The sequence below is a fragment of the Natator depressus genome, chromosome 6 (genome assembly GCF_965152275.1).
Source record: "Natator depressus isolate rNatDep1 chromosome 6, rNatDep2.hap1, whole genome shotgun sequence".
Lineage (NCBI taxonomy): Eukaryota > Metazoa > Chordata > Testudines > Cheloniidae > Natator > Natator depressus.
Window position 1 is genome coordinate 126204180 of NC_134239.1, and position 26646 is coordinate 126230825.

Here is a 26646-nt window from a genome sequence, read left to right on the forward strand (position 1 = left end):
GTACCACATGTGGTCACCTCTGGGGGTGGGGGGAAAGCAGCAGCACTTAAAATGCAGGAATTTTGCAGAGGGTTTAACAAAACTTTGACTTCTCAAACCTATGGAGTTGGTTCATGATCAGGATTTATGGTAACTCCTGGGGATAAATTTTAGACAGTAGGTTCGCCTTCTTATGCTTAAAGATCTTGTATGTTGCGAAGGTTTTGTTTGAAGACAAAAATATCCCCATGATGTAATACTGAGAAATAATAATGAATACCTAGCTCTTATATAATACACTTCATTCATAAATTTCACCGCTTTACAAAAATCAGACTCTTAAACTTTGTATGTAATAACCAATCGCCTGATGCCAGCGGGAGTTTTCCCTATGTAAAAAAAAAAAAATAGGGATTGCAACACTGGGGCCTTAGCTTTTAATGGAACTTTTCACTTAAGAATTTTATAGAATCATAGGAAGTCACATGAAAGAAACATGAAAGTGTCAATCTTATTATGTTATAATTCTTCCACTGAGCTCTTAATGGAGTCTGTGTAATCTTACCAGAATTTTATGAGGCTCTTCATTATGCTATAATATTAATATATAAAAATGTTCGCATTACAGTTTTATTGAGAGCTCACTGAGAATATATGCCATCATTGGAACAATATTAATATAAAAGAATTTCTTATATGCAAGACATCAGTTACTGCTCCTGTTAACACTTAAAATAAATGTTAGTCTCTCAGCATTAAATCCTTGATGCAACGGAGTTATGAAACACAGCAACTGAATCTACACAGTATTCATTCAAGTGTATATATCCCTTCAATATTAAACCATTTTTTCCCACAAATATCAAAAGACTGAAGAGCTACTCTAATGACTAGAGACCCAATTTTGCAATTGGATCTGCATGGATGGAACCTGTGCCTGCCGGATACCCCACTGAAGTCAATGGAACGCAACATGAGTGCAGGAGTCCATTAACATGCATCTGATTCTGAGATCATAGGAATGGCCGTAATGGATCATGCTTGTGGTCCATCTTGTCCAGCATCCTGTTTCCAACACCAGAGGACTCAGAGGAAAATGCAGGTAGGTAGATACGTGGTGATCCTAATCCTTGAAAGTTAGATTGGCTTAAACCCTCATTTCAGGGTTCATCTCCCTTCCAATACTCTTTTTGTCAGTATTAACTACTTTAACTCTGGATATTCTTGTTATCCAGCCCCTCTTTGAATTTTACTATGTTCTTGGCCTCAACAACATCCAGTAGCAATTACTTCCAGTCTAATTACATCTTGTGTGGAAAAACGGCTTTGAATTTGCCACTTTTTTTAGTTTCATTTAATGTTCCCTTACTCTTATGTTATGAGATAGGGAGAACATAAAAATGCACTCATGTTATGAGCCTGAGAAATGCCACATGTTCAAAACAGTTCTCCCTGACATCAGTCTCTAAAGTACAGTTATTATTCAATATGTGGTGGAGTTACAAAAATGTACAGAATGATTAAAGATTTAAAAAATACTCACTCTAATTGTTGGTTGAAACCAAGTTTGTGTGTTTGTATCAAAAGCATGAACATCGTTATGCCATCCCCAAAATATCTGCCCTTCCTAAAAAGAAGAGTGAAATATCTAAAATTATATATTTTTTTCATTTACTTAATCTCATAATCCTTTTGTTTTATCAAAAGGGTTTAGGCATAAAAGTGACAGACAAATTATTTTCTGTTTTTAATCAGAGTAAGTATAGGCATGCACTAATTTTTATTTTTCAAATACACATGGGGTAACATTTACAAAAGTGACAAAACATGTAGGTGCCTAAATTTCATTGAATGTCAATGGGATTTAGGCCCCCTAGTGCCAAAGGCACTTTTAAGAATGGCCATACTGGGTCAGACCAAAGGTCCATCTAGCCCAGTATCCTGTCTTCTGACAGTCACCAATGCCAGGTGCTTCAGAGGGAACGAACATAACAGATCATCATCGACTGATCCATCCCCAGTCGGCCATTCCCAGCTTCTGGCAAACAGAGGCTAGGGACACCATCCCTGCCCATCCTGAATAATAACCATTGATGGACCTATCCTCCATGAATTTATCTAGTTCTTTTTGAACCCTGTTATAGTTTTGGCCTTCACAACATCTGGCAAAGAGTTCCACAGGTTGACTGTGCATTGTGTGAAGAAATACTTCCTCTTGTTTGTTTTAAACCTGCTGCCTATTAGTTTCATTTGGTGACCCCTAGGGAGTAAAATAACACTTCCTTATTTACTTTCTCCACATCAGTCATGATTTTATAGACCTCTATCGTATCCCCACTTAGTTGTCTCTTTTTGAAGCTGAAAAGTCCCAGTCTTATTATTCTCTCTTTATATGGAAGCTATTCCATACCCCTAATCATTTTTGTTGCCCTTTTCTGAATCTTTTCCAATTCCAATATATCTTTTTTGAGATGGGGCAACCAGATCTGCATGCAGTATTCAAGATGTGGGCATACCATGGATTTATATAGAGGCAATAAGATATGATATTTTCTTTCTATTCCTTTCTTAATGATTCCGAACATTTTGGTCGCTTTTTTTGACTGCCGCTGCACATTAAGTGGATGTTTTCAGAGAAGTATCCACAATGACTCCAAGATCTCTTTCTTGAGTGGTAACAGCTAATTTAGACCCCATCATTTTATATGTATAGTTGGGATTTTTTCAATGTGCATTACTTTGCATTTATCAACATTGAATTTCATCTGCCATTTTGTTGCCCAGTCACCCAGTTTTGTGAGATCCTTTTGGAGCTCTTTGCAGTCTGCTTGAGACTTAATTATTTTGAGTAGTTTTGTATCATCTGCAAATTTTCCCACCTCACTGTTTACCCCCTTTTTCCAGATCATTTAGGAATATGTTTAATAGTACTGGTCCCAGTACAGACCATTGGGGGACACCACTATTTACCTCTCTCCATCCTGAAAACTGACCCATTTATTCCTACCCTTTCTTCCTATCTTTTAACCAGTTACCGATCCATGAGAAGACCTTCCCTCTTATCCCATGACTGCCTACTTTGCTTAAGAGCCTTTGGTGAGGGACCTCGTCACAGGTTTTCTCAAAATCTAGGTACACTATATCCACTGGATCACCGTTGTCGACCCCCTCAAAGAATTCTAGTAGACTAGTAAGGCATGATTTCCCTTTACAAAAAACACATTGCCTCTTCCCCAACAAATCATGTTCATCTATGTGTCTGATAATTCTGTTCTTTTGAGAATGGGATGTAGGTTCCTAAATCATTTAGGCACTTTAGAAAATATTGCCTTCAAATGTTTAGTAGGATATGCTTTGTATAAAAAAAAGTTTTTATTCATTAGGAAGACTTTTTCTTATAGATTAATACTAACATTTGATATAAGGGATCTGTTCTCTCCTTGATGTATCTATCTCTCATTAATGCCAACAACAGTTGAACATGCATAATGATTAAACAGACTTCTATGTCATTTTCTAATTATGAATACTGTAACCAGAGCCATCCCTTGGGTATGGTGAATCGGGACGACCGCCCTGGGCCCCGTGCTTCGATAAAATCATGAAGAGGCGGGCACGGAGGTTAGACAGGAGGCAGGCAAGCAAGGTGAGGAAGTGAACGGGGAGGCGAGTGGCAGGCGGACGGCAAGGAGGAGAGCGGCGGGCGGGCAGTGAGGAGGCAAGCGGCGGCCACTGGCAGCCCCCCTACCAAAACCTCCCCCTCCCCCCAGCGCCTCCTGCCTGCTGGTGGGCCCTGTCAATCAGCACCTCCCCCTCCCTCTCAGTGCCTACTGAGGATCAGATGTTTCATGGCATCAGGAGGCGCTCAGGGGGAGGGGAGAGGAGCAAGGGCGCAGCGTGTTCAGGGGAGGGGGCGGAACTGGGTGAGGAAGAGGCAGGGTGGGAGCGGAGCAGGGGTGGGAAGAAATAGGGTGGGGGCAGAGCCTTGGGGGAAGGGGTGGAGTGGGGGCAGCACCTGGGTGGAGCACCACCCAGCAGATTAGAAACTCGGCACCTATGACCCAGTCCCCAACCCCCCCCTTGGGACAGTCCTGATTGTAACAATTCACTATGGGAAACTAAGTAGTACCTTGTTCCAGGCATCTTATGGTAAAGGTATTTACTCTGGATAATAAATTAAGGGAAGGTATTTGTGGACAGATAAAGCTGTGAGGCTATAAGTTCCTGGCCATTACTTCAAAGAGCTCAATACTATAATTTTTTATAAGTGGAAGCATCTAATTGGAATAGAGCTATTGCACTTTTTCTACTTTAACAGCACTTTGCTCTTACTTTATCTAGGAGAGTTCAGCCTTGAGTACTCACAATAAATTATAAATTGAAATCACAATTGATTTTTCAAGATTCAATTCTGTATTACTGTTGATGCAATCTAATAGCAACAAACTAAAGAAGAAACAGTCTAATATCAAATGGCTGCAGTACAACATGATTATTTTACATGTCTGCTGAGATTATTGTAATCTGTAGATGTAGTATATGGTAACTCTAGTTTGAATTTATGAGCACAAAACAACAAAAATTAGAACAGTTTTCAAAAAGTGAAATACCACTTTTTAATCATCATTAATCATCTTAATTAACTAGCCTCTTACAGGTTTCAGAGTAACAGCCGTGTTAGTCTGTATTCGCAAAAAGAAAAGGAGGACTTGTGGCACCTTAGAGACTAACCAATTTATTTGAGCATGAGCTTTCATGAGCTACAGCTCACTTCATCAGATGCATACTGTGGAAACTGCAGAAGACATTATATACACAGAGACCATGAAACAATACCTCCTCCCACCCCACTCTCCTGCTGGTAATAGCTTATCTAAAGTGATCATCAAGTTGGGCCATTTCCAGCACAAATCCAGGTTTTCTCACCCTCCGCCCCCCCCTCCCCCCCCCACACACAAACTCACTCTCCTGCTGGTAATAGCCCATCCAAAGTGACCACTCTCTTCAAAAGCCTCTTACAGTCTGTATGGCAACTTCCACCTTCTCTGTATGCATATATCTTCTTACTATATGTTCCATTCTATGTATCCGATGAACTGGCCTATAGCCAACGAAAGCTTATGCTCTAATAAATTTGTTAGTCTTTAAGGTGCCACAGTACTCCTGTTCTTTTTGCAGATACAGACTAACACAGCTGCTACTCTAAACCACTTTTTCAATTATCCGTAAATTTAAAACAGCTTGTATCTTTAACCTCATACACTTTTTAAAAATCTCCAATGACCTAAAACATATATATAAAGCCAAAAGGACCTTCTGTGGAAGTTTCTTGAGGTGAGCAAAACTGAGCGTAAAATGGAAAGCATTTTACAGTCTACTTTCCATTTTATGCTCTATTTTGCCCACCTATGGAGTCATTATTATAGCTCCATAATAACAGATATTGGAAACATTGCTCCACTAAAATGAGAGGATTCCTCTGAAGAGAGAAAAATATTCAAACAAAAGTAAATCAACATTAATATAACAAAACATTTTCATTATGAAGTATCTCTAAATAATCATCTCTGGGTGAAATCCTAGCCCCATCAAAGTCAATGGGAAATCTGACATCCACTTCAATGAGGCCAGAATTTTACACCCTAGTTTTAAAAAAAAAGGACTAAAGCCCAGAGTTTTCCTAAATCCAATCCTGGTGCAACCAGGTGCAGTTCCATTAACTTAAATCACTGTCCATCACTCCCCTGAAGAGGACCTCCACTGCACCCCATTCACCCTCACAATATTGCCCACTCTACCTGCTACACAGAGGAAACACATCACCTGTATACGGTATACACAATAGAACTGTTGTTAAACCCAATATATACACCATACTGTCCTGAGATCTCTCTTTCAATTGAGTTAACTCTACTTACTCCAGGACTGAATCTGGCCCTTTGTTTTAGTAGCTGTGGTTCCTTTAATAATAGTCAGGTGTTTAATAATACTTTTCAACAATTAGAAGGCACTACTTATTTTAAACAATAAAAAAATCTTACCCAAAATGCATCATGAACATCAAAACAATCACTCAGTTCACTGTGTTTCCTACATCCATAACCACCAAAATATATTAATCTGGAAGAACAAAAAAAAAAACTATTGAACTTCATTTGTTTTAAATTAATGTTCAATTTGATATTTTGAAAAGCTATTATATTTAATTTATCAGAAATTTCAATTCTCTACTATTAATGTTTAAATGTGTAAACAAAGAAAAATATTACATACTGTATAATAATTACTAAACAAACTTTGTGTTGCTACACACAAACATGCCTGATACAAACCCACAAAACCAAGGAAATGAAGTTAAGATACATGCTCTACTCCTCCACACACACGTTTATCACACCTCAGCATTGCCAAAACTACTACACACCACAGAACAAGGCTTAACTCTGCCCCCGTTTCATACTTCTGCACACACACCTTTACCAGACTATATTTTCTTCACCAATAGTGGTTGTGAACATTTGGTGTTGTAGTTGGTTGTTTTGGGAGGTGGCAGTTTGATGATGATTTTGTACAGAAGGGAGGTTACAAGGGATGACGGAAGGCTTGTATCCCTAAGAAAGCAGAATTACAGCAGCTCTCTAGATATTTCCCAGTATTGTGCAAGCTTCTAAGAAATACTCATCTTCAAATTCACATCTCCTGAGGACTGATGGCAAATTTTCAAAATGGAGCGTAGTTTGCCCCCAAATACGTACATTTAACAAAAATGTAGAGTTAGTTACATACTTCCACCAGAAATGGGTGGATCTTCATTCTGTACATAAATTAAACTTGACTCTGAATTAATTAATTCATGCTCTTGAACACCCTGGTATCAACAGCTAAACATGTATGCAGCCATACATCTCTTTTTATACATCTTGCAGCTAATTCAGAGTTTCAAAACCAAAATGCAGTACTAAGTACTAAATGTGTTGGGTGGTTGTTGTTGTTTTTTTGTCACACCCTGGAGGACCTGGAGTCCAGAAATCAATAAATGATTAAATGAATGAATGGTTTATTTTGTTCATTATATATCATGTAACTCTTATGTGTTTACAATAGCTTGTACAGCAAATAGCCCATATATACAATTGATTTATTTCTCAGTGACCAATTCTACCACAATAGCTACCTTTAATGGTTAATATAAAATCTAAAGACATTTTTTACATTTGTTTTTTAGTTTAATATGTTTAAATAATTTAAAGAACTTTTACAACCAATTTGGCTAAATATGCTAAGAAGCAGTTACAATACAAATACCTAGCTTGTATTCTCAACTTGGCTCTTTGTACCAGGGAGTTATCATTGAAATACCCTTTCTTATTGTCAATACTTTTGCTAACAAATATAATTTGAAATTATACCAAATCTAACAATGTTTTATAGCATAATCTATGTAATTTCATAAGCAATTAAAAATTCAGTAAATTAACTTTAATACCAGTTTAATAATCATCAACTAAATAAAAAGCACTATTTAGCACCTGAATAGTGTCTTGCACCCAAGGATCTCAAAGCACTTTAAAAAATAATTAAATCTCACAACATCTCCATAAATTAGGGTTGGTAAGTATGATTATTCCAATGTTACAGGTGGTAAAACTGAGAGACAGAGATGTTAAGAGATTTGTCCAAGGTCAGAGAGTAAATCACAGTCTGAATTGGAGTTCCAGTTTTGTGTTCTACCTATAACATAACACTTCTTCCCTTTGGTTAGTAGGTATTAAAAATACTCTTGATGTATTACCTGTCCTTATACACCCAGCAGGAAAGCTTGTCACGTGGTGTAGGAGGTTGACCTTTAAAGTCTGTAATTTTTTTCCACCTATAGGTTCCATTTCTAGTTCGCAAATTAACATAATACAGCTTAAAAGAAAAATTATAATATTTTAGTGTAAAATAAATTATTTTGAAGAATCAAGCACAAATCAGCAATAGATATGATTACAAAGAGCAAAAGAACAATCATTTTCTTATTTAAAAAAAAAATCTGAGTGCAATTGACAAATTATAATTCTTATGATAGTAAGAGATTGGTTTACTCACTAATCACAAGTAAAATGCAGGAAGAAGCAGCAAAATCTCCCCCTCTCCGCTTTGCTAATGCCCTTTGGCTGAAATCCTGGCCCTGCTGAAGTAAGAATTTTGCCATTGACTTCAATGGCACTACTATTTTACCTGTTAGTCTCAGTCTAATGCTCTCGCCACAGACAGATTACTATAAATGCAGCGTACATAGAACCTAACTAGGTGCAGAAGTGCTGCAGGTTAGTTAAACTATCAAACTCATTTCACTTGTTTTCTAATCTACACTGAAATTCTGGTTTCCATTACATTAATCCACTGAATACCCATTTTCCCCATTTCATTCCTTATTAGTATTTAATTACCTGCAATCAATAGGGAAACTAGCAGTCATATGTTAATGTTAACTACTTATTATCGGACTTTCCTAGAAACGCAAATGCCACTTGCCCACTAAAGAGCAAAGAAAAAGCAACAAATGTGAGGTAAGTCTAATTATGGTTGCAAATATATTTTTCTCATAGAAATACAATTAAATTTCGGAAATACTAGCAAACTTGAGAAATAAAAATAAAAAACAAAACATACTGGGCATTATCTTGCAGTCTTAACCCAGTCAAAACTCCCAATCCAGTCAACAGGAGATGTGCAGATGCAGAGGGACTAAAGAATCAGATCTACAATTTAAAGTATTTTAAAGTGCACCTTTTCTAAAATAAAACCAAAATCTCACCCTTAGATTTTTCCTGCTAGTTAAATGCAAGGTTAAATGCTTTGTTAAACGAAGTTCAGCATTAGTAGTCATTCGATTAAAATACACTCCAGAATTAAAAGATTACAATACCCGATTACTGTATCCTTTATCATCAAATCCTCCAAATATATACAGCTTCCCATTAATGCAAGCTCCACAACTTCCTGACATAGACGTAGGTAGCTCTCCTTCCATTAGGTGCATTGCCCTGCCGTTTAGTAAATATATTAAAATTTCATAATTTTGCTCCCAAACAAACCAAAATACATCAAAAGCAAAGTAGTACTAGTAGGAGATATAACAGGATGGGGAACACACAGTTACTCTGGGAGGAGGGCACATTAGTAGGCTGGTCAGCACTATCAGGTGTGCTCATTAAGGACAGAATCTTTGAGACTTTTTGTAGTTAGGCTCTAGCAAGTCTCTACTGAACATGTGCAAACTGCAGTTTTTCAAATACTTTAAATTGGCCAAACCTGGGTGGATGTTCACAGGCATGGCAAAAGACACATCCCTAAAACAAAAGCCATACCCTTGCCAAATTTCAAGTCCCTGCACCAAAGCATGGAACATTTCAAAGATAAGGGCTCAATAACTTTTTAACTTGGGCAAAACAGCATATTTTCCCCTAGCCTCGTTCTTAAACAGCTCAACCCATTTTGGCTGAAATTTAAAATATTATATATATATATATATATATATATATATATATATATATCGCAGACACCCAGCATGGAAAATTTCAGCTCACATGGCTAAAGTTTGGCAAAATTATAAGCAACTAAAAACAGGGTCTGATAATGGGAAGTATCAGACGACTTTAATAATTGGCATTGCTACTAGACCCACCTCCCCAAAATGCGTAAATAAAATTTGAATAAATAAATAAATAAAATAAATAAATAAAACTTAAATATTATATTGCTAGTGATGTGTAAAATTTTAATCTGATTTAAACATTTAAAATATATTATCTATGCAAACATATTTCTGATATGATTAAGTTACAACAACAAAAAGAAAGTAACCCTAAATGGATCAAGCACCCTAATCTTGTTGTATTTAATATTCATTTTAACATAAAAGTTTACTTAGCCAGTATAAATACATAAGTGGCTCTTTACATTTAACAAGTCTTAAACTATGTTTAAAAAGTTCACATTGGAACCATCCCTTTGAAAAAAATTACTGTGCTTACATAGGTATTTTCTTATCTGAAGACATTATTCCAAAATATATATCAGATATTAAATTTTACACTAAATGAATGCAGGCTATTTAAGCAGCCAAGAGACAAGAAACAGACCTCATTTATGTATCTGAAATAATAGTAATTTTACCATAGGTAAAAATACTCAGGTGTAAATAGCACATTTTTCAAATTCATTAAATATAAATAAAATGGCTTACCATAACCCACTATCAATTTCATAGAGCCAAAGCTCATCATTAGGCAAATACACTTCATTTTCTTCAATTGACTAAAAGAAAACAAATATGCAAAATATTTCATCAGTTATGTATCATATGTCATTACAATTCAAAAATCATGAAAATAGTTAGGAACATTTCACAACTTTTAATGAGACAATTCACCAAGACTGCATAAAATTTTTATGCTCAATGTGTACTCCCTGATAATTTTAACTGGAAAAGATCAATAGTTCTAGTATTTTTATATTTAACATTGTAAGTTCAAAACAAGTTTTTATTTTTATTTTTGAAGCATTATAAAAAAATAAAGCATCTATGCAGAATGGTGTCCCTATGAAATAGTTTTATTAGTTGCTGAATGCCAACCCTGCTCACTCACTTGCACATGGGGAAAAAAATGTTTGGCTTTGCAGTAAATGAGAGAGGGAGAGGAGTGGTTCCATATTCAACTAGCAAAATCAGTTTAATGCACAGTGGCCATCTTGCAGGAAATGTAAAAAGCAGTAGTAACTCAGGAAAATTATTAAGTGCCATCAAGAAATATAGTAATTATGACTAAAAGCCACTACATTTTGCATTGTAGTTGCAATATGAAGCAAAACACAGTGCAAGAAACCACACTTAGGCAAGCTTCTTTTTTAAGAGACTACCCAAAAGTATCTCCAAAATAGAGAACAGCTATCTGCTTTTATTAGAATACTACTGATTAGTAAGTGTAATTAAATAACTGATCTTTCCTGGTCCCTTGAGTGGTTACTTTAACCAGTTTTCATTGTATTGTAATCCTTGCTACCCTAATACACCTATATAACGCTGAAGATGACCTCCAAAGGAATAAATAATTAGGTTTGTACCCTTTTGCTTCTTTATGATATGGCCTCAAATACTTTTTAAAGGGGTTTTTATGTTTTTATTTCCCCCCAATAGCAATTCAGGTCTCACCTGTGTTTTCTGGAAGTCTCTATGGAAGGCTAGACAACTGGTAAGATTATGATAGCAGTGAAAGCATGAAGTGAAACCCTATTAATAGAGAGGGGCTGTGATTATTTTAAGACTTCATTTTTTTTAAACACTGCTTTCACTCAAATACTTGAATAAAGCGTTGAAAGAAAACTACTTTTTTTTAAAATGGGATTCAATACCTTGGGCCCTTCACTTGAGGACTCAGATCTCCCAATCAACATGTCTGTGTCCTCCAATAATGACATATAGCAAACGAGAAGCCAAATTTTAAATTTTGGATAAACAAGCAAACCACAAAATAAAATAATAAAAAAAAACACTTAAAAAACTAAGAGCTTCTTTTTATATCATAAAATAAAGAAAGGCACAAGATCATTTTTTTTTGCGTTGAAAGCCATCTTTAATTGGGAGGATTTTCCAGGCATAATTGAGAAGACCTGAAGACATATATAAGTGAAAGAGGTTGTGTGTGGTGGTAGGGGGAGAGTGGAAGAGTATAGGAAAAGAAGAAGGCAGAGATATAAGATCTTAAGCTATGGAATGCCATAAAGAAGAGGAGAAGCTTAAATTTAATGCCAGAGATAGAAAACCTGAGAAGGTTTTCAAATAGGGGAGAATGGTTGGGAAAGGAAAATTATTTTGGCAACAGTGGTTTGAATGAATGGAGGGAAGAGATATGAAGTCAGAGAGAAGGAGGTTGCAATATTAAAGTTGGTGATAATAATAATATGAATCAGTGTCTTTACAGTGTAGGCCTAGCTTGATATCAGTAACTGGACATGGGTGAGGCCTCGTTTCTTGGAAGACAGGATTAGGGAGATTAGCAGGCTGGAAACAGAATGTATGCACTAGCTAAAGTAAGGGGGAATCACCAAGGGAATAACTTGAAATGGACAAGATAAAATTGATAAGATAAGCATGGAACATAAGATGAGGTAGAGTAAGTCATGCATGGACAGTGCGTGGGCAGAGCATGCTGCATAGGGACTGGTTCCTACAAAGTGACCAAGACAATTCCAAAATGTCTGATGCAAAGTATAGTAAATGCAATGTAATGTGTAAATGTATATAAAGGAAGAGGTTTAGTGTGTAACTTTGGATATGTGGTATGCACTGTACCCACCCCCAATGCTTAAGTCTGATCAACTCAAGAGTAGCTTTGCTGTATGCCAAATAAAGGAACCTGAGTGATGAGACTGGAATCAGACTGAGTTCTTGGGGAATCAAGTGGAAGAGGTCTTGGGGAAACACCAAAAGGCAGTAGGAATTGAGAGCAAGGGAAAAAATATAGGAACGTAGCAGAGGAAGAAGCAGAGGGATCTAGAAAAAAGTCTGGATGAAATGGGAGAAGAGAGAGAAGAATCAAAGTTAACTCCAAGATAGTAAGTTTGTGCTACAGTTGCTTATATGAACATCTTTACTATAACTGATGCCTTATAACTATTCCCTTCCAAATTTGGGTAGTGTATTCTGGAAGTATAACTGCCACCGTTGGTTATCTATGGAACCAGACTTTTGAAAGCACCTGTTAGGTTCTGTTCTTATATGTGCAGTTTGCAGCTTTCACGTTATATATAATATATAAGACCATGTGCAAATGGATTTGGGGGCTCCTGTGACGGGAAGCCAAGCATTTATTTTATGAACAAGCCCTGAATTAATATAATTTGTGTTAAGAATAAAAATGCTGATTTCACTGAATGCTGGTCAACTGCAAAGTGTCATGCTAGTATTAATAAAGCACTTTATATCTTTAAAGAACTGTTAAAATAGTGACCTAATCCTCAAAACACCCTTGTGAAGTAATATGGGAAAATTGATATACAGACAGAGGTCAAAGCTCACATTTTCAGGAGTGTTCACTAATTTTATGTGTTCAATTTGAGGCGGACTGGGGACCTGGGCCATTGTGCGTGACTATGGTGATGCTGAGAACCCCGCAGCTCTTCATGGGAAAACCCCTGAAAATCAGACACTAGTTGTCTCAAGTTGGTCTCCCAAAGTCAGTGAACAGAGAATTAGGGTTCAAAAAATTAGTAAACACTTCTGAAAATGTGTTTGTCCAAGGATATCAGCCAGTCACTGGCAGATGCAGTAATAAAACTGAGGATTTTCCAGCTGTCTATTCTGTGCTTAGACCTATGGTAAAGAATTCTTAGGCATAAAACCAGTGGAATTTGGATATTTACTTAGGCTTGATTGTTTAGTATGATATAAATGAAAATACAAAATACTGCTTGTGCTATTTGAAACATGTTACCACCTTGTACAGGCGTGGGACTAAGAGAAAGGGAGACTGTGGTCCTCCATATTTTGCCATCAATCTTCATTAAAACTTTCAGTGGAATGAACTGCATGCTTGTGTTTGTGTGGGGCATAGATGCCAGTGTTTGAAGGTGTGACACATGACTGGAAAGGGTTAAGCATCCTGCAAAATAAATAACTCAAATTCAACTCTTAAAGACATATGGGGAGATAATGTTTGTGTTTTTGCGTATTTACCTATATATTGGTAGTGATCAACAATGTAATCGAACAGTCCCTGTCTATGCTGTATTCTGTTAATTCAGAGATCAAAAGGACATCTGAACATTTAAATGAACTGTAAACATAGGATATTGCTGTATTCATCTCTTAGAAATGTATGGCAAATCATCTGTGAATGGTGGAAAAACAGGCAATTGCCTTATGTTAATCTGTCTGGATAATTACCAGCGACGCTTAGGAAATGGGTCCACCTCAAAGTTCCCATGAGGGCCTATTGTTCACCAAAGGACTCCGAGCTGTCAAAGAAAGTCTGAAACTGTATAAAAAATTGCTTGGGTCCTGATCCTGTTTATCTCAGATCTGCTTGAGGCTTCATGCAAGGGAAGCCTAAGCCATAAGGACTGAGATCCCACTCCTGACTGGACTGCCCTGAATATAAACATTGAACTATAACCTATGAACTATTTCTGAAAAAACTCTCTGCATTTACAAAGTTCACCATCTCTGCTATGAATTTGAATTTCAAGATTGTTCTCAAGTCTGTATGTATACTGATCTTTTAACCATACTGTATGTATACTGATCTTTTAACCATACTCTCTATCTTTTCTTTTTTAATAAATTTTAGTTTAGTTAATAGGAATTGGCTGTAAGCGTGTATTTGGGTAAGATCTGAAATATTCATTAACCTGGGAGGTAATGTGTCCAATCCTTTGGGATTGGTAGAACTTTTTTATATGATTAAGATTTTCAGCAATCTTCATCATATTTGACTTGGGTATCTAGGGGAGGCCTGAGGCTGGGTTACTTTCAGGGAACTGTGTTGTTGGCTTCTGGATAACCAGTAGGGTATTATAGAATCTGTTTTGTGCTGGCTTGGTAAATCTAAGTGTTGGATATTTTTGGATGTTTTTTTTAAAGTTTAAAATATATTTATATCAGTTACAACACAGAATACGAAGTGTACAGTGCTCACTTTATATTTTTATTACAAATATTTGCACTGTAAAAAACAATAGTATTTTTCAATTCACTTAATACAAATACTGTAGTACAATCTCTTCATAATGAAAGTTGAACCTATAAATGTAGAATTATGTAAAAAAAATAACTGCATTCAAAAATAAAACAATGTAAAACTTTAGAGCCTACAAGTCCACTCAGTCCTACTTCTTGTTCAGCTCAGACACACAAGTTTGTTTAAATTTGCAGGAGATAATGCTGCCTGCTTCTTGTTTACAAGGTCACCTGAAAGTGAGAACAGGCATTGCATGGCATTGTTGTAGCCGGTGTCACAAGATATTTATGTGCCAGATGTGCTAAAGATTCTTATGTCCCTTTATGCGTCAACCACCATTTTGGAGGACATGTGTCCATGCTGATGACAAATTCTGCTCAATAACAATCCCAAGCAGTGCGGACTGATGCATGTTCATTTTCATCATCTGAGTCAGATGCCACCAACAGAAGGTTGATTTTCTTTGTTGGTGGTTCAGGTTCTGTAGTTTCTGCATCAGTGTCGCTCTTTTAAGACTTCTGAAAGCATGCTCCACACCTCCTCCCTCAGATTTTGGAAGGCACTTCAGATTCTTAAACCTTGGTTTGAGTGTTGTAGCTATCTTTAGAAATCTGATATTGGAACCTTCTTTGTGTTTTGTCAAATCTGGAGCGAAAGTGTTCTTAAATCAAACAACATATGATGGGTCGTCATTTTAGACTACCATAACACAAAATACATGGCAGAATGCAGGTAAAACCATGGAGCAGGAGACATACAATTCTCCTCCAAGGAATTCAGTCACACATTTAATTAATGTATTTTTTTAAGCAAGCATCATCAGCATGGAAGCATGTCCTCTGGAATGGTGGCCAAAGCATGAAGAGGCATATAAATGTTTAGCATATCTGGCACGTAAATACCTTGCAATGATGGCTACGAAAGTGCCATGCAAACGACTTTTCTCACTTTCAGGTGATGTGAATAAGAAGCGGACAGCATTATCTCCCATAAATGTAAACACACTTATTTCTCTTAGCAATTGGCTGAACAAGAAGTAGGACTGAGTGGACTTGTAGGCTCTAAAGTTTTACATTGTTTTGTTATTGAGTGCAGTTATGTAACCAAAAAAAAATCTACATTTGTAAGTTGGACTTTCATGATAAAGAGATTGCACTACAGTACTTGTATGAGGTGAACTGAAAAATACTATTTCTTTTGTTTGTCATTTTTACAATGCAAATATTTCTAATAAAAAGTAATATAAAGTGAGCACTGTATACTTTGTATTCTGCGTTGTAATTGAAATCAATATATTTGAAAATGTAGAAAAACATCCAAAATATTTAATACATTTCAATTGGTATTTATTGTTTAACAGTGCAATTAAAACTGCAATTAATTGCAATTAATTTTTTAATCACGATTAATTTTTTTAGAGTTAATTGCATGAGTTAACTGCGATTGACAGCCCTAAAAACTACACCTTATTTCCAGTCTTAATTTGGGTAGATTCAATTTCTAGCCACTGGATCATGTTATACCTTTCTCTACTACACTGAAAAGCCCATTATTAAATATTTATTCCCCATGTGACTGTAATCAAATCACCCCTTAACCTTCTCTTTGTTAAAATAAACAGATTGAGCTTCTTGATTCTATCACTATCAGGCATGTTTTCTAATTCTTTAATCATTCTTGTTGATCTTCTCTGACCCCTCTCCAATTTATCAACATCCTCTTGAATCATGGACACCAGAACTGGATGCAGTATTCCAGCAGCGGTCGGATGAATACTGAAGACAAATATAAAATAACCTCTCTAATCTTACTTGGGATTCCGCTGTTTATGCATCCAAGTATTGCATTAGTCTTTTTGGCCACAGCATCACACTGGTACTTAATATTCAGCTGATTATCCACCACATCCCCCAAATCTTTTTCAGAGTCACTACTTACCAGGCTAAAGTACCCCATCCTGTAACTAGGCCTATATTCTTTGTTCCTGGATGTATACATTTACATTTAGCCATATTAAAATGCACTGTTTGCTTACACCCAACTTACCAAGTGATTCAGATTGCTCTACATCAGTGACCTGTCTGCTTCATTATTGACCACTCCCCCAATTTTTATGCTATTTGCAACTTTATCAAGGAGGATTTTATGTTTTCTTCCACATCGTTGATAAAAATGTTAAATAGCATAGGGCCAAAAAACCAATCCTTGTGGGATCCCATTAGAAACACACTAGTTTTATGATTCCCCATTTACAGTTATATTTTGAGACCTATCAATTAGCCAGTTTTAACTCATTTAAATATATGCCATGTTAATTTTTTGTAGTTTTTTAAACAAAATGTTGTGTGGTACCAAGTCTAATGCCTTAAGAAGTCTCAATATATCAAACCTTTATCAACCAAACTTGTAATCTCATCAAATAAAGATATCAAGTTAATTTTCTATAAACACAGGTTGATTTACATTAACTATATTACCTGCCTTTAATTCTTTATTAATCAAGTCCCATTTCAGCCACTCCACTATCTTGCCCAGCATCCATGTCAGACTAACAGGTCTATAATTAGGCAGGTCATCCCAATTACCCTTTATAAATATTGACACAACATTTGCTTTTGTCTGGTGTTCTGAAATTTCTCCAGTGCTCCAACACTTATTGAAAAATTAACAGTCCAAAAAGCACCTCAGCCAGCTCTTTTAAAACTCTTGGATGCCAGTTATCCAGACCTGTTGATTTAGAAGTGTCTAACATTAGTAGTGGCTGTTTAACATTCTTCAGAAATATGAGTGGAATGAACAGAGTGTTATCATATGATATGACTGCATTATCTCTTTTTCCCCAGAAAACACAACAAATATTTATTGAACAATTCTGCCTTTTCTGTATTATTATTAATAATTCTATCATTTCCATATAGTGATGGACCTGTGACAGGGCCCTATTAGTAGAACCCTGGTCACTGATGTTGCTGCAACATGGAGAAGGCTATGAGCAGTTAAACACTTTCTGCTGGGGGATTATGGACACCTGGGTGGTAATCTCTGTGTTAAGAATGTAACTGGGAGGACATAAAAAGAGAAGCTCAAAGGAAAGCTAGAGGGTAAGCCTGGGCTGAGAAGTGAAGGCTGCAGGAAAGCCTCTCCTTGCTGTAAACCTGCATTACACAGTGATAATTCGTAAGAAAGGAATAAGTACACACCTTGGTGAAAGGGTAATAACACGGTGGGTGGGTGTGACTGAGACACCACACGAATAGTACAGGCAGTAAAGTACATTTGGTAGTGACGTAGGTGCCCTGTGACAGGAACCAATGGCATTGTTAGGGTGTTTTTTGTTCCTATTATACTTTAAAAACTCTTCCTCATTGTCCTTAACTCTCCTAGCCATGATTTCTCCTTGTATCCCATTGCTTCTCTTATCAATTTTCTACGATTCCTAACTTCTGATTTATGTTAATTACGATCAGCTTCCCCTTTCTTCCATTATTGTATTTTATTTTTTATTTTTTACAGCTGCCTTTACTTCCCCTCTACACCAGGTTGGTTTTTTTTTCCCCTCAACTGTGGGATTATGGCTTTTGGGGCACCCAGTAAATTGTTCTTAAACAATTCCCAACAATCATTCACATTTTGCTAATTAAATTCTTCCTCTGAGTTTATCTGTCTCATAGTATTTTTCAGCTTTGTGAAATTGGCCCTCTGAAAGTACCAAGTATGTATCTGGTCTGGACTTTATTCTGTTTGCACATTATAAATGTGATCAAATCATGATCACTTATACCTAGATTACCATTCACTTTTAGTTCTGTGATCAGTTGCGCTTTTTCTGTCAAGACACAGTCTAATAGAGAATTCCCCCCTGCTGGTGTAAAGAAGTGATACAGCGATTAGGTGCATGTAAAATGGTAAGGGCCTAATTGTATTTAATGGATTACATCTTGGTTAGCAATACATAATAAATGCATACACAATATATAAGCAATATAAATGTTGGCCTAATAACCCGATTGGGAAGGAGTGCAAATAAGGCCTTCTTGGCTTACTAAATATCCTGTTATTCAGTTTTTGGAATGTCTCCACTGAGTACAGGAAAAAGAAGAGGTCATTGTGACCTGCTAAAGATGATCAGGATAAACAAGGTACACCCCTCTTAAATAATAAGATTAATAGTTTTGTTATTGTTAATAAGTAGATAAACATGTTATATAATTGAGTATGTAATGTGGAATTGTATGTATGGTCATAAATATTTATTATTATTATTACATAACAAGTCAGAGGAGGGGTGTTGATAAAAGTAGAGTGTCATCCTGGGTATAAAAATGGTGTACTGAGATTTAAGTTTTTGCCTTTGTGTACTTCCAGTCAATGCATTGGCCTGTTACATCCCAAGTGATCACTAGGGCAGTGGTTTTCAAACTGTGGGTCACGACCCAGTAGTGGGTCACGGCAGCTCTGGTCAGCACCGCTGACTGGGCCATTAAAAGTCCCATTGGTGGTGCTGCCCGGCTAAGGCAGGCTAGTCCCTATCTGTTTCAACATTGCGCTGCACCCTGGAAGTGGCCAGCAGCAGGTCTGGCTTCTAGGCGGGAGGGACCCCAGAGCTCCACACGCAGCCCCCACCCTGAGCACTGGCTCCACACTCCCACTGGCCGGTTCCCATGGTGCAGCGCAGTCCACAGTGCCAGGACAGGCAGGAAGCCTGCCTTACACCCCCACTATGCCGTTGACCGGGAGCTGCCTGAGGTAAGCCCATGCCCCAATCCCCTGCCCCAGCCCTGAATCCCCCCCCCAAACCCAGAGCCCCTTCCTGCATCCCAAAACCCTCATCCCCAGCCCCACCCCAGAGCCTGCACCCCCAGCCCAGACCCTCTCCCACACCCCAATCCCCTGCCCCAGACCAGAGCCCCCTCCCACACCCTGAACCCCTCATTCCCGGCCCCACCCCGCAGCCTTAACTCTCCTAGCCATGAACCCCTCATTCTCCCCCACACCCCAACCCGCTGCCCCAGCCCTGAGCCCCTCCCACACCCCAAACCCCTCATTCCCAGTTCCATTGGATCGCAGGCATCAACAATTTTCTTCAACTGGGTCACCAGAAAAGAAGTTTGAAAACCACTGCACTAGGGTGTGGCATTCTCTACCTATGCTAAAATAAACCTGTTCCTTGGATTTGAATGTGGAATTACAGTGGCATTCGTCTGCTACAGCAAGCAATGGTTGTCTGCTTTGCTAGGCTCATAAGGTAACCTGTGGGCCTGATTGGTGGTCCTGAAATATCCTTACAGTTGGATTCAACACTTTTGAGTTAGGAAATTGTCACTTATAAAATTTATAAATCCATGGTACGCCCACATCTTGAATACTGCATTCGGATCTGGTCGCCCCATCTCAAAAAAGATATTTTGGAATTGGAAAAGATACAGAAAAGGGCAACAAAAATTATTAGGGGGTTATGGAACAGCTTCCATATGAGGACAGATTAATAAGATTGGGACTTTTCAGTCTGGAAAAGAGACAACTAAGGGAGGATATGATAGAGATCTATAAAATCACGAGTGATATGGAGAAAGTGTATAAGAAAGATTTACTTCTTCTAACACAAGAACTAGGGGGTCACCACATGAAATTAATAGGCAGCAGGTTAAACACAAACAAAAGGAAATATTTTTTCACGTAATGCACAGTCAACCTGTGGAACTCTTTGCCAGAGGATGTTGTGAAGGCCAAGACTATAAGAGGGTTAAAAAAAGAACTAGATAAGTTCGTGGAGGATAGGTTCATTAGTGGCTATTAGCCAGGATGGATAAGGATGCAAAACCATGCTCTGAAGTGTCCCTAATTTCTGTTTGCCAGAAGCTGGGAATGGGCGACAGGGAATGGATCACTTGATGATTACCTGTTCTGTTCGTTCCCTCTTGCATTGGGCCATTGTCGGAAGAGAGGATATTGGGCTAGGCGGACCACTGGTCTGTCCCAGTATGGCCGTTCTTATGTTCAAGAATGTTTTAGTACTGGAAGCCATAGACCTCTAGCATGTGTCACTGAAATTTAAAGTTGTCTATGATCATGCAGCTTTTCCCATCTACACATTATAGATAGGGGCATAAGGAGCCAGTCATCCTGTTCCTAAGTGTGATTTGGTGGTCTGTAGTAGACACCAACTAGTACCCCATCTTGGGCTTTATCTGTTAGGACATGTAACCAGAAGCATTCGAGATCATTTTCTTCTAAGTTATCTGTGACCTGGAAACAGGTAATGCCATTTTTGACATAGAGTGCCACTGCCTGTGCCCTTTTGCCCACTCACTCCTTCCTAAATAGGTTATAACCATTGATTTTAACATTCCCAACATGGGAATCATCATACCAGGTTTCAGTAATACCAGTTAGATCACATTTATGCTCATAAATGAGCAATTCCAATTCCTTTTGTTTGTTAACCAGGGTCCTAGCATTGGTGTCTCTATCAAGCATTCTTAAAACTACAATACCCACCTGCTGAAGTAAAAAAACAGATTGACACAGCCAGAAGAGTACCCAGAAGTCACCTACTACAGGACAGGCCCAACAAAGAAAATAAGAGAATGCCACTAGCTGTCACCTTCAGCCCCCAACTAAAACCTCTCCAGCGCATCATCAAAGATCTACAACCTATCCTGAAAAATGATCCCTCACTCTCACAGATCTTGGGAGACAGACCAGTCCTTGCTTGCAAACAGCCCCCCAACCTGAAGCAAATACTCTCCAGCAACCACACACCACACAACTAAAACATTAACCCAGGAACCTATCCTTGCAACAAAGCCCGATGCCAACTGTCCACATATTTATTCAAGTGACACCATCATAGGACCTAATCACATTAGCCACGCCATCAGGGGCTCGTTCACCTGCACATCTACCAATGTGATATATGCCATCATGTGCCAGCAATGCCCCTCTGCCATGTACACTGACCAAACCGGACAGTCTCTATGCAAAAGAATAAATTGACACAAATCTGACATCAGGAATCATAACACTTCAACCTCTCTGGCCACTCAGTAAAAGATTTAAGGGTGGCAATTTTGCAACAGAAAAGCTTCAAAAACAGACTCCAACGAGAAACTGCTGAGCTTGAATTAATATGCAAACTAGATACCATTAACTTGGGTTTGAATAGAGACTGGGAGTGGCTTAGTCATTACACATGTTAGAGAGCTTATTCCTTCCCTCTCCCACTTCCCTGGTCCTTCTCGCATGAACAGAGAGCAACAATACCCGAAGTCCGAAGGTGCAAACAATTCGATGTTTATTGGGGTGAACTTCCAGCAAGCTTAAATACAAGTTCCTTTTTCCTTATTTTCGAATCCCAACTTACTTCCTGTTTTCCCCTAATTTATATAGTAATATTCTTAGCTATACCTTAACCAATCATTCTACTGAAATTTAACTAACCAATCCTAACATATTGTAACATGATTAGCTAACCAATTATATCCCACCACCTTAATTAGTTTACACCCAGCAAAATTAATTATACAGCAGACAGAAACAATCACAGAACCAGACAGAGACCATGCCAATAAACAATAGCAAAGTGGGAACTATAATGACAAAACAATACAGAAGTGAGGATTTCACAACTACATCTATAAAGACGTAAGAGTTTCCCAGCTGTGTCTATTGATAAGTGAGTTCTTACCAGACAGAAAACTATCAACCTCGATTTCCTTTTATATCTTCTAGGCACTTCCCTTTCTCTGGAGGTGATAGGCACTATCAGGACAGGACTGTATTCCTAACAGCCCAATAGCACCTTCTTTCAATGTGTCTACTTTGGAATGTGAGGATGTGACCAGTCGCTTCCCAGCTTATGGCTGCCTCTGTCGCTTAGCCAAAGGCCTTAGCCTAAGAACAGGGCCTCAGACTGTCACAGTAAGAGAAGGACCTTACACTGGCAGACAGTGATTTTGATTCTTTCTTTTATACCTCTAACTAGCCAAGTGATAAGAATACACCTAAATTCTTAAAGTACAGGCCTTTGCAGACAGGCCTGAATATCTATATCCTAACACTACATATTGAATCTATTTCTCTAAGTTAAGTATCCTCACACCTTCTTGTCAACTGTCTAAATGGGCCATCTTTGATTAAAACAAAAGGTTTTTTCCCCTGCTGATAATAGCTCATCTTAACTAATTAGCCTCTCACAGTTTGTATGGCAACTTCCAACTTATCTGTATATATCTATATCTATAGATATATCTTCTTACTATATGTTCTATTCTATGCATCCAATGAAGTGGGCTGTAGCCCACGAAAGCTTATGCTCCACCCCCCACTGTTCCTCAGACGTTCTTGTCAACTGCTGGAAATGGCCCACCTTGATTATCACTACAAAAGGTCGTTCCCTCCCCCCCCCCGCTCTCCTGCTGGTAATAGCTCACCTTAAGCGATCACTCTCTTGTTACAGTGTGTATGGTAACACCCATTGTTTCATGTTCTCTGTATATAAATCTCCCCACTGTATTTTCCACTGAATGCATACGATGAAGTGAGCTGTAGCTCACGAAAGCTTATGCTCAAATAAATTTGTTAGTCTCTAAGGTGCCACAAGTACTCCTGTTCTTTTTGCAGATACAGACTAACACGGCTGATATTCTGAAACCTTGATTAATTTTGTTCTCAACATCTCAATTTTGTGGTGAGTGCTCATATCTTCTCTCCTTTTACTGTTCCCTTTTGTTATTAGTTGAAATCCCTCCTGACTACTCTAGCCAGCTTGTGCCAGAGAAGACACACTATACAACCCCCTTTTCCCACAAAAGGTGAACCAACCGATGTTCCACAAAACCAAAACCCTCCACCCTGCACCACTTATGTAGCTAGAGGTTCACTTCTGTCTTCCTTTGCTCATGGGACAGGAATGATTACAGAGAAGATCATCTCTGTAATTGAGCGGATCACTGCGGACTACGTGGCTCTGGGAAGAAGGATAAAGGAGTTGGAGGCGCAAGTGGTGTTCTCGTCCATCCTCCCCGTGGAAGGAAAAGGCATGGGTAGGGACCGTCGAATCGTGGAAGTCAACAAATGGCTACGCAGGTGGTGTCAGAGAGAAGGCTTTGGATTCTTTGACCATGGGATGGTGTTCCATGAAGGGGGAGTGCTGGGCAGAGACGGGCTCCATCTTACGAAGAGAGGGAAGAGCATCTTTGCGAGCAGGCTGGCTAACCTAGTGAGGAGGGCTTTAAACTAGGTTCACCGGGGGAAGGAGACCAAAGCCCTGAGGTAAGTGGGAAAGCGGGATACCGGGAGGAAGCACAGGCAGGAATGTCTGTGAGGGGAGGGCTCCTGCCTCATACTGGGAATGAGGGGCGATCAACAGGTTATCTCAAGTGCTTATATACAAATGCACAAAGCCTTGGAAACAAGCAGGGAGAACTGGAGGTCCTGGTGATGTCAAGGAACTATGACGTCATTGGAATAACAGAGACTTGGTGGGATAACTCACATGACTGGAGTACAGTCATGGATGGTTATAAACTGTTCAGGAAGGACAGGCAGGGCAGAAAAGGTGGGGGAGTAGCACTGTATGTAAGGGAGCAGTATGACTGCTCAGAGCTCCGGTACGAAACTGTGGAAAAACCTGAGTGTCTCTGGATTAAGTTTAGAAGTGTGTGCAACAAGAGTGATGTAGTGGTGGGAGTCTGCTATAGACCACCGGACCAGGGGGATGAGGTGGATGAGGCTTTCTTCCGGCAACTCACGGAAGCTACTAGATCGCATGCCCTGATTCTCATGGGTGACTTTAATTTTCCTGATATCTGCTGGGAGAGCAATACAGCGGTGCATAGACAATCCAGGAAGTTTTTGGAAAGCGTAGGGGACAATTTCCTGGTGCAAGTGCTAGGGGAGCCAACTAGGGGGGGCGCTTTTCTTGACCTGCTGCTCACAAACCGGGTAGAATTAGTGGGGGAAGCAAAAGTGGATGGGAATCTGGGAGGCAGTGACCATGAGTTGGTTGAGTTCAGGATCCTGACGCAGGGAAGAAAGGTAAGCAGCAGGATACGGACCCTGGACTTCAGGAAAGCAGACTTCGACTCCCTCAGGGAACAGATGGCCAGGATCCCCTGGGGGACTAACATGAAGGGGAAGGGAGTCCAGGAGAGCTGGCTGTATTTCAAGGAATCCCTGTTGAGGTTACAGGGACAAACCATCCCGATGAGTCGAAAGAATAGTAAATATGGCAGGCGACCAGCTTGGCTTAATGGTGAAATCCTAGCGGATCTTAAACATAAAAAAGAAGCTTACAAGAAGTGGAAGGTTGGACATATGACCAGGGAAGATTATAAGAATATTGCTCGGGCATGTAGGAAAGATATCAGGAGGGCCAAATCGCACCTGGAGCTGCAGCTAGCAAGAGATGTCAAGAGTAACAAGAAGGGTTTCTTCAGGTATGTTGGCAACAAGAAGAAAGCCAAGGAAAGTGTGGGCCCCTTACTGAATGAGGGAGGCAACCTAGTGACAGAGGATGTGGAAAAAGCTAATGTACTCAATGCTTTTTTTGCCTCTGTTTTCACTAACAAGGTCAGCTCCCAGACTGCTGCGCTGGGCACCACAGAATGGGGAAGAGATGGCCAGCCCTCTGTGGAGATAGAGCTGGTTAGGGACTATTTAGAAAAGCTGGACGTGCACAAGTCCATGGGGCCGGACGAGTTGCATCCGAGAGTGCTGAAGGAATTGGCGGCTGTGATTGCAGAGCCCTTGGCCATTATCTTTGAAAACTCGTGGCGAACGGGGGAAGTCCCGGATGACTGGAAAAAGGCTAATGTAGTGCCAATCTTTAAAAAAGGGAAGAAGGAGGATCCTGGGAACTACAGGCCAGTCAGCCTCACATCAGTCCCTGGAAAAATCATGGAGCAGGTCCTCAAAGAATCAATCCTGAAGCACTTACATGAGAGGAAAGTGATCAGGAACAGTCAGCATGGGTTCACCAAGGGAAGGTCATGCCTGACTAATCTAATCGCCTTTTATGATGGGATTACTGGTTCTGTGGATGAAGGGAAAGCAGTGGATGTATTGTTTCTTGACTTTAGCAAAGCTTTTGACACGGTCTCCCACAGTATTCTTGTCAGCAAGTTAAGGAAGTATGGGCTGGATGAATGCACTATAAGGTGGGTAGAAAGCTGGCTAGATTGTCGGGCTCAACGGGTAGTGATCAATGGCTCCATGTCTAGTTGGCAGCCGGTGTCAAGTGGTGTGCCCCAGGGGTCGGTCCTGGGGCCGGTTTTGTTCAATATCTTCATAAATGATCTGGAGGATGGTGTGGATTGCACTCTCAGCAAATTTGCGGATGATACTAAACTGGGAGGAGTGGTAGATACGCTGGAGGGGAGGGATAGGATACAGAAGGACCTAGACAAATTGGAGGATTGGGCCAAAAGAAATCTGATGAGGTTCAATAAGGATAAGTGCAGGGTCCTGCACTTAGGATGGAAGAATCCAATGCACCGCTACAGACTAGGGACCGAATGGCTAGGCAGCAGTTCTGCAGAAAAGGACCTAGGGGTGACAGTGGACGAGAAGCTGGATATGAGTCAACAGTGTGCCCTTGTTGCCAAGAAGGCCAATGGCATTTTGGGATGTATAAGTAGGGGCATAGCGAGCAGATCGAGGGACGTGATCGTTCCCCTCTATTCGACACTGGTGAGGCCTCATCTGGAGTACTGTGTCCAGTTTTGGGCCCCACACTACAAGAAGGATGTGGATAAATTGGAGAGAGTCCAGCGAAGGGCAACAAAAATGATTAGGGGTCTAGAGCACATGACTTATGAAGAGAGGCTGAGGGAGCTGGGATTGTTTAGTCTGCGGAAGAGAAGAATGAGGGGGGATTTGATAGCTGCTTTCAACTACCTGAAAGGGGGTTCCAAAGAGGATGGCTCTAGACTGTTCTCAA

General features: G+C 39.3%; 1 protein-coding gene across 1 annotated transcript in view; it reads right to left on the reverse strand.

Moving 5' to 3' along the window:
• The window catches only part of KLHDC1 (kelch domain containing 1), a 68287-nt gene that overhangs the window by 38665 nt on the left and 2976 nt on the right, over window positions 1–26646 (reverse strand). The window contains exons 2-6 of the mRNA XM_074956565.1: window positions 10214–10284; window positions 8894–9011; window positions 7772–7890; window positions 6021–6099; window positions 1523–1606 (exon numbers count right to left, since the gene is read on the reverse strand). Of these exons, the coding sequence (XP_074812666.1) occupies window positions 1523–1606; window positions 6021–6099; window positions 7772–7890; window positions 8894–9011; window positions 10214–10284 (471 nt within the window). The remainder of the gene's footprint in view (window positions 1–1522; window positions 1607–6020; window positions 6100–7771; window positions 7891–8893; window positions 9012–10213; window positions 10285–26646) is intronic.